Genomic DNA, 9,848 nt, shown 5'->3' with positions numbered 1-9,848 from the left:
GGAAGGGAAGGGAAGGGAAGGGAAGGGAAGGGAAGGGAAGGGAAGGGAAGGGGGAGATACAGAATCGGTGGGAGGTAACAGGACAAGGTAGGAAGAAGACAAGCAAACAGACACAGTTCTGGAAGTCAGCAGGGACATAGTTTAAAGGCACTGGCAGGGTGTGCTCCTTTTGTTTCCCCTGACCAAAGGCAATCTGCATCATGACCATGGTCCCTTCCTCAGTCTAAATGAAGTGTATTACCTTCTCCCAGAGCTAACATCCTGACTCCTTCAAAGACCCTCAAAGCATCTCAGGGCCATCTGGATAATGGGAACACTATTCCTGCTTCAAGGTCCTTAATCACACCAGCAAATACCTCTTTCTTTTTTTTTAATATCATGGAAGTTTTAAATACATTTTTAATAAGCATATATTCACAGATACACGGACATTTTTGATGTGCTGTGCTTACTCAGTAGCATTAACTTCTGGTGGTGTGATTTAGGGAGACTTGGAGGTATTATTTATCATTCTAGTTTGTTTGTTTTTTTTAACTCCTAAAGCTAACAGATATTATTTGCATCTGTTTTGTCCATTGTTTGTTTGTTTTTATTTGTTTTGTTTTGTTTTTGAAACAAGGTCCCATTTAGCTCAGGCTAGCCTCAAATTCTTTATGTAGCCAACAATGACCTTGGTTTCCTGACTCTTCTGCTTCCACCTCCATAGTGTTGGGACTGCAGGCCTGTTCCACCACACTGAGCTCTTTCTACAACCTTTTAAAGATAGTTTTCTCTTAAGGTGACAAAAGTGTTCAGAGGATTAAGGTGATTACTACAAAACTCATTACATTTACTAATGTTGCTGAATTGTACAGCTAAAGGAGGGGGGATTTCTTAATGTGAAAATAAAAAACAAAAGGGGGTGAAGTTACACTTACTTTCAACCACCTTAATTAAAATAAATAAAGAGATACAAAGGCAGCTAAAATACAGTAAATGTTGGGGCTGGAAAGATGGTTCATCAGTAAAGAACACTGGCTGCTCTTCCAGAGGAACCAAGGTTCAGCTCCCAGCACCCACACAGCAGCTCACAACTGTCTGTGACTCCAGTTCCAAGGGATCCAGTGTCCTCTTCTGGCCTCTTCAGACACTACACACCCTCAGTACCCTTACATACATGCAGGGAAAATATTCATACATGTAAAATTAACATAAAAATTATTTAACATATATACTGGCTAGTTTTGTGTCAACTTGACACAGCTGGAGTCATTTTCTCAATTAGAGATCAAGGGGGAAAGGCCCCTTTTGGGTGGGACCATTTCTGGGCTGGTAGTCTTGGGTTCTATAAGAGAGCAGGCTGAGCAAGCCAGGGGAGGCAAGCCAGTAAAGAACATCCCTCCATGGCCTTTGCATCAGCTCCTGCTTTCTGACCTGCTTGAGTTCCAGTCCTGACTTCCTTTGGTGATGAACAGCAATATGGAAGTGTAAGCCGAATAAACCCTTTCCTCCCCAACTTGCTTCTTGGTCATGATGTTTGTGCAGGAATAGAAACCCTGACTAAGACAACATATATAGTAAAATATTAAGACTTGGTAAAACAAGGTAGAATTCACCGTGCAATTCTTTCATTAGTGACACAGATTTTACATTGGTCAGAAAGAAAAGGGATATGGGGATGGGAAGCTGTTGCAAACCAACAGCTCTAGAAATGAAAAACATCAGTGGGACAGAGTTTTCTGCTGGATTTAGACTCCCTGTTTTGTGTCTAGAAGTACTGAGCTGAGCAGTGTGGAAGTAGCCAGTTAGTAAGGAGAGCGAGCAATACACACCTCTGCCTTCTTCTCCATAGCCCAGGTGAGGAGGAACCACAATCCTTCGCCTCTCTCCAATGCAGACACCAAGTAAGCCTTCATCCATCCCAGGAATCACATAGCCCTGCCCAATGTATGTGTCAAAGGTGTGGTTCCGTGAATAGCTAAGACAGAAGAAGGAAAAGATGAGGTCATTCATAAGGGACACACACAGCTGGGGAAATTACTCAGAATCCCGATGCCAAAGGCCACAGGTAACTCCACACCCCAGAGCAGCTCAACCATAGAATCTGAGGACACAGCCCCTGGAATGGGGAACACATGAGCATCTGCAGGAACAGCACATTGTACTTACTATCTGAATGGTCACATGGTAAAAGGGGTGTGGGTGTGAGACGCAGCCAAACAATGCAGCTGATGGGCGTTGCCTCATCTCCTTCCCAGTTAGTTCCCTATCTGCCCCTGGTATTCACATACTTGTATTTCCTCCCTCACCCTTCCTTACCTAACCTAAGCACAAACACTACTAGTCTTACTCTGATTTTTCCCTTCCTACTCACACCCACAGCTCATGTGTGCAGAGTACTATTCATGTTTCCTACTTCCTAAAATAACTAATGTCTAAAGGATTGTGTTTTGTTGCAATTTCATAGTGAGCCTTCCCTTTGACAGGCATTGTCTGGGGAGCTCATGTTCAACTCTGCAAAAGTCTGGGACTGAGCCACCCTAGCAGACAAAAGTGACACATCAGGGACACCTCAGGGACACCTCAGTGACTGAAGCCCAACCCCTTCTCTTGAGCACAGCAAACACTTCCACTGGCAAGATAACAAAACCCAGTGTAAAATAAAACAACATAAAGACTGTGTAAAATAAATACAACCTGACTCCAACAAAAATTACTAATTCCATAGGATGGCCTACAAAGTAAATTAGATGAAATCCCAGGAAAGAATTCAAAAGAATAATTATAAATATATTCAAGGAAATCAAACAGAACACAAACTCAGGGATTGACTGAGAGAGAATAAAAAGAAACAAAGAACATGAGGAAGTCAATACAGCATGTAATAAATTAATATTATAATAATTTAATAAAGAGAAACCCTGAATAGCTAGAGATGGCTCAGAAGTTAAGACAGAGACAGTTCAGTTCCCAACACCCAGGCCAGCAGCCTAAACCTTCCTGTACCTCCAGCTCCGTGGGGTTGTGACCACTGTTGACAGCTGTCCTTGTGTGTACATAATGTATGTACAGACATAAATACATACATATGTTTTCTAAAATACTAGAAAAAAATCCAAACTGAAAAACTGGAAATGAACATCTCAATATAAGTTGGAGAGACCGATCAGCAGACTGTATCAAGAGGAAGACAGATTATTGAAGCCTGAAAACAGGGTGGGGGAATTGGAATATTCAGACAATATCAAAGATAGATCAAGTAATAGAGCATGAATAGAACATTCGAGATATGTGGAACATAATTTAAAAGCCAAATCTAGGCACAAGAAAAGAAGAACTTCAAGTTCAAGGCATAGCATATTATTTTCAATAAAATCATAGCAGAAATTTTCCCAACTCTAAGGGGGAAAATACCCAGAAATTGGCACCTAACATACCAATAAGACAAGACCAGACAACTTTCTCATGCTGTATTATAGTCAAAATACTAAATATATAGAACAAACTTTAAATGTCAGCAGAGAAAATATTTTCAACAAATCAACCATAAAAGGATTAATTTCTTCATATCAATAAGAAAATGACAAATTACAATGCCATTAATATAAAAATAGGGGAAAATAATAATAAAAGATTTCCAAATAAATATACAGAAACAATAACCATCAAAGAACTTCAGATTAAAACCTTAAGTATGATTTTTCTCTTGAAAGTTAACAAAGCTTTGTTTCGTCGTATGATTTGAGACCAAGCTAGCATAAAAACTTAAGACAATCCTCCTGCCTCAGCCTTCCAAGTGCTAGGACTGAAGACATAAGCAACCACATTTGGGTCTTACTTCTAAATGATACCCAGAGAATGCTATCAAAAGAGGGTGGAAAAGGGAAAGCAGTGTAATTCCATTTGAATTAGGAATACATTAAAATTAAATATATATATATATATATATATATATATATATATATATATATATATATATTTAAGCTTTGACCCAAAGATTCTTCTCAGAAATAATATTATACTTGAAAACCTGGGCAAAAAAAAAAAAAAAATCACTACAACTCTTTTTAAATGTCAAAAGGTAGGAAAACCATAAATGGCCCTCAAAAAAGATTGATTGTATAAGTTTAGGCCCAAATCTATACAATGGGATATTATATTGGTTAGAACGGATGAGATTCCACTGCACTCAAGTGGAAAACTACTAAAAACCTGCAGAAACAGTAGTTCCATCGTGTGGACAGAAATCCAGTATGCCCAAAAAATGATCTCTCCACCTTCTTCCCTCCTTCCCTTCCTCCCTCCCTTACTGCCTTCAACAGGGCCATCCCCATGTTGCCTAGGCTAGCTTCTAATACCAGAGCTCAAGTAATCCTCTTGTCTCAACCTCCCAAGTAGCTGGGAACACAGGCACATACCACTCTGCCAGGCTGAAATGGTCTTTAATTAGAAATGTAATCCCAAGGAATAAAGGATAGAAGCAAGCTGAAATGTAAAAAAGTCATAACAAACATGCACTAAGAAGATTTTTCTTTGTAACAGAAAAGTATAAAGACAAGTCAAATGCAATAGGATGATGATATAAACACTTTATACCTGCCCAGTGGGAAACTACACAGATGTGAAAACTAAAGGAGTTCTCTCAATGCAGCAATGTGGAAAACTTTCCTATCAGGGAACAAAATTATATGTAAAGTATATAATCTTTTATGACATGTTATAAACATACATACACACAGAGACATACCATATCCATAAGCTATAAAATAAAAGGAAAGGAATTAAAGCAACATCGGCATCTGCTTGCATTTATATTAAAACACACACACACTCACACACACACACTCACATTGGATGATAACTAAAGCGTTCAAGCTATATGAAGGGATGTGTACCTGTAATCCTAGAATTTGTAATTCAAAACCAGTCTGAGCTACATAGGAATACCTGATCTCAAGAAAGAAAAAAAAAAAAAAGAAATCTTAAAGGCTTAGGTTATAGCTCAGTGTGAGACCATGGGGTTCAATCCCAAACTATAAACTTTTAAAAGGATGAACTGAGGAAGGAGAGAAATAAAAGAGGAGGAGGAGAAGGAGGAGGAGGAAAAAGAGAGAAACTTATAAAAATGGTTCAACTGGGGATAGAGAGGTGACTCAGCAGTTAAGAGTACTTGTTGCTCTTGCAGAGGACCAAGTTCAGTTCTCAGCACCCACAGGGTGGCTCACGACCATACATAACTCTAGTTCCAAGAGATCCAATACATTCTGTCCTCTGTGAACATCAGGTACACATGACGTGCACATATATAAATGCAGGCAAAACACTCATATACATAAAATAAATGAGTATTAATTAATTAATTAAAATAAGTAGCTAACTCTAACGAATAAATCAAGTGAAGCAAAGACAGGCATGTTGACTATCTTAATTTACTACTTAGTTTTATTTTGAACCATGTGAATACTGTTTTTCATAAGAAAAAAATTAATTAAAAATATAAGAGATCTTAAGAATAAGAAAGTGTTATCCCAATTAAAAAAGTAGTATAGGAAAAAATCCCTCTCTGCTGCTTTGGATGGGTAAACAAATTAGAAGTCTATTACCTCAGAGACATGGCGGCTCTGTCACTACATGTCTATAAGAAGCTAAAGGCGTGGCTTCCAAACTAGCATGCCACCTGAATAAACAAGACATGCCATAGCTTGCCACCCGCATTGTGCACTAAAGCCAGCTGTGGAATTGCTGAGGAAGAGGCAGAGTAATTAGCCTCTTCGGCACGCATTCACCAGGGAGTGGAATGCACTCAGCTGTCTTCAGCTTTTACACAGCACTTCTAATACCTTAACTCAACCATCATGGAGAATGTGTTGAAACAAGGAATAAACTGAAGCTGATATTCAGGAATAAACTGAAGCTGATATTCAGAGAGCTCCAACGCAATCCAACATCAGGAAGCTAGGGCAGCAGTGATAGGCTCTTTGTCCACTGTATCTCTTCAACTCACTCTGACCACTCCACATCCTAGAGTCCGCAATGGGATTCAGAGTGGGGAAGAGAACAATGGGTGTCTAGGAATATAAATTCCTCCTGTTTCCTAAACCATCTTAACCATGACACCCTGGTAACCACCTTGGAACAAACTCAGCGTCTGAAAACAGAGATCTGTACTGATGACTAAAATGAGTCAGGATTGATGGTATATTTTGACCGTGGCCAACCATAGTTAGACATCACTTAGGCAGATGCCCTCGTGAGTGAACAGTAGCTTCCTTACCTGGAGTCAAAGAGAGTGCCGTCCAGAAGTGTGCCGTTGTAATGATATCTGAGGAAGTCCCCACTCTGACTTCTCCTCTCACAGTTCTCAGGGACCACCTTATTCTCAATGGAAATGGTATCCTTGGGGTTATGGAGGTCCAACAATGCAACATCAAAGACTAGGGACGCCTGCCCTGGGATGTCCTTTCCTGGAGTGAAATGGAAAAACAATTCATTCCAGACACAAAATTTAGGAAGTGCTTTAAGCACCACTCATGCCATCTCTGCTGGTGTTCCTCATTCCTTGAAGTTTTCAAGCCAAGGAAACAAACGCTCTGCTCTCCATGTTGTGTAACTACAGTGTCTCACGCTAATGTCTAACTGTGGGCATCGCATAATGCAAATTCCAAACCTCTCTCTGGAAAATCCTATATGTTCATGTTCTTTAAAACCAAGAGCCTCATTTTTTAAATGTTTTTTATCCAAAATGAGCTGTTAATAAACAGAGATTAGATAAAAAGTAAAAAATGATACACATAACCCATAAGTTATGGGTCTTTACATATTTTCTATCTCATTTCTGCATGGTGCTGTTTCTCTTGGATATTTCTAGGGTGAGACACATTAGATAGAGCCTACCCTCTGTATTTATGGGTTCTACATCTATGGAGTCAACCAATCTCAGAGCAAAAATATTCAAGACAAAAAGTTTCATCTGTAAAATGAAACATGGTGGCACACAAGTGTAATTTCAGCACTAGGGAGGTGAAAGTTAATGAGAATTCAAGGTCCCCCTCAGTTACATGAGTTCGAGCCCAGCCAGCACTAAAATAAATAATAAATAAATAAATGTTTTTATCTGTACTGAACACATACACTTCTATTTTTTTTCATCACTTCTAATTTTTTCACTAATCTCTAAACAATACAGAAAGACATTTTTTTTCTGGTTATTTGAGACAGGGTTTCTCAGTAGGCTTCACTGTCCTGGAACTCACTCTGTAGACTAGGCAGGTCTCAGAGATTCGCCTGCCTCTGCCTCCAGAGTGTTGTGATTAAAGGCATGCTCCACCACTGCACAGAGACAATTAGTTATGTATGCTGTATAGCAGTTTTCCCCCTGGAATTGAAACATTCCCTGTAGGCATGGGAAGATTCAGGAGGTTAAAAAAACAAAACTTGACAGATTTAATGCTTTTGAAAAAAAGAGAATAAAAGGGAGTTTCTTCAGCGTCTTCTAGATACATCAGGACTGAGGCACAAATGAACTCATAGAAGGTGACATCATGGGCAAGACCTGCACAGTTCAAACCAGAGAGCATCCTAGCACTGATTGGGGGAGTGAATGCCAAGTCCCACCTCGAATCAAGAAGCTATGTGCAACTGGTCCCTACTAAGAAAGGGGAAGCCAGTTTTCTCAAACGCACTGTTAGTGGTAATATCAACCACACTCCAGAGCACACCCCATGCCCAGGGGTAGCTGGTCCACACAAAATGCACTGCACACTCTGGGTCACACCCCACGCCCAGGGGTAGCTGGTCCACACAAAATGCACTGCATGGTTTTTGTTCACTGCTTGTTTTTCCTTCCTCCTCCTCCTCCTCCTCCTCCTCCTTCTTCTTCTTCTTCTTCTTCTTCTTCTTCTTCTTCTTCTTCTTCTTTTTTTTTTTTTGTAAGTTTGTTTTGATTTTTCTTTTTTGAGAGAGAAGGAACATGAAGTTGGGTGAGCAGGAAGATGGGGAGGAGTTGGAAGGAGCTGGGGAAAGGAAAAATATATGAACATATGTTGTATGGAAAAAAATGTTTGTAGAAAGGAAGTTTCTCTAATTTCTGTTTATTCACCTCGTACTGATAAAGATCAGACTCAGACTGTGCAGGTACACAGTGAGTGATCTACTACTGCCCTAGTCCCCCCAAAAATCAACTCAAGAGTGCAAATTTTCCTAGCATTAACATATCCTCACTGAATATTTTTGCAGCTTTCCTAAGATATAATTTATATACCACACAATTCAAATGTCCAAGGTATATGCTTTGATAGCTGAGCACAGTGAAGTATTACATAAATACATAGTATTTTAAGTGTTATTTTTAAATACATATGCACTAACTATCTACTTTAAAGAAATAAATGATTCCTTGTAGTAGGCTGGGAATCTTATTTTGTTATTTAAGTGATATCCAAAATATCCTGTCAGCACTTGGGAAGCTGAGTCTGGAGGATCAGCAGTTCAAAGCTAGCTTTGGCTACAAAGCAATATTTAAGAACTGAGGTGAATGTGCTTACATTAGCAAAGAATGAGACAATCGGAACATCAATAAGAATAATTTATGGCTAGGGAAAGGATTGAGGGACCCAAAGAGGACAGGGACTCCACAGGAAGACCAACAGAGTCAACCAACCTGGACTGAAACTGAACCACCAACCAAAAATTATACAAGGGCTGGACCTAGCCACCCCTCTACCCCTGCACATATGTAGCAAATGTGCAGTTTGATCTTCATGCAGGTCCCCCAGCAACTGGAGTGGGGGCTCACCCTGACTCTATTGCCTGCCTATGCATCCTCCTCTCCTAACTCGTCTGTCTTGTATGGCCTCAGTAGGAAGGGGTGTACCTAGTCCTGTAGTGACTTGAGGTGCCAGGGTGGGTTGGTTCCCTGAGAGGAACCTCCCCCTTCTCAGAGGTGAAGGGAAACAGAGGGAATAGGGGAAAGGCCATGAGGGTGGGGTATGGGGGACTGGGAAAAAGGGGGACTGCAATCAGAATATAAAGTGAAAAAATAAATAAATCCATGAGATAAAAGATTTTAAAAGAATAATTATATCTTTCAGAGACAAGAAGTAAGACACATTTGTGGTGATTTTCAAACTGTTTCTCTTTAGTATCTTTAGTAGGGTACTCGAATGCCCGACTCTGAAGAAACAGTATGCAGGACTGGGTTTGTAGTCAGAAGGATAGCACATTTTGCATGCACAAGACCCTAAGTTTGATCACAAGCACCGACAAATAAAAATAACCCATTATAGAGGTTTGAATGAGAAAGCCCCACCCTATAGTCTCAGACATTTGAACATAACCTCCCAAGTTAGTAATACTCCCAAGCTGGTAATACTGTTCAGGAGGTTTAGGCCGTAAAGCCTTAGAGTAGTCCATCCCTGGGACCCGACTTTGAGATTAAAGGCCTCACACCTTCCAGTTGCCTCTCTGACTTTGGAAATGCATTGGAAGAGGTGAGTTCTCACTTCACTCGTCGTACCACACCTGCTGCTTATTGCCACGATGAACTCTTATTCCCTGGATGATCTGTAAGCCCAAATAAACCCTTCCTTCTATCAGCTGCTTCTGGTCATAGTGTTTTATAGCAGCCACAGAGAAGTACAACCATAAGAGCTGTTTGCCGATCTCAAGCATGGAATATAAAACATGGACAGGCTGAGCCTCATCCCCTCAGCCTCCTCTCCCCTTTGCCCTACAGACCACAAAGGCAGAAAACAGTGTGGAAAATATTACATTGGTTATTGCTAAGTAGAATACCATTCAACTTCCTCAATAACACCATGTTTTCATTTGTATTCTTTTCTATCCTGTTTCTTTTTTTTTTTTTTTTTTTT

The 9,848-nt window shown here is 40.0% G+C and overlaps 1 protein-coding gene across 1 annotated transcript in view; it reads right to left on the bottom strand.

The window, feature by feature from the left end:
• Fkbp9 (FKBP prolyl isomerase 9) overlaps positions 1-9,848 on the bottom strand; it is a 47,136-nt gene that overhangs the window by 17,252 nt on the left and 20,036 nt on the right. Inside the window, exons 5-6 of the mRNA XM_021164364.2 lie at positions 6,254-6,443; positions 1,812-1,957 (exon numbers count right to left, since the gene is read on the bottom strand). Of these exons, the coding sequence (XP_021020023.1) occupies positions 1,812-1,957; positions 6,254-6,443 (336 nt within the window). The remainder of the gene's footprint in view (positions 1-1,811; positions 1,958-6,253; positions 6,444-9,848) is intronic.

This window comes from Mus caroli, chromosome 6 (genome assembly GCF_900094665.2).
Source record: "Mus caroli chromosome 6, CAROLI_EIJ_v1.1, whole genome shotgun sequence".
Lineage (NCBI taxonomy): Eukaryota > Metazoa > Chordata > Mammalia > Rodentia > Muridae > Mus > Mus caroli.
The sequence above is the reverse complement of the archived record's forward strand: the minus strand, read 5'-3'. Positions and strand labels throughout refer to the sequence as shown.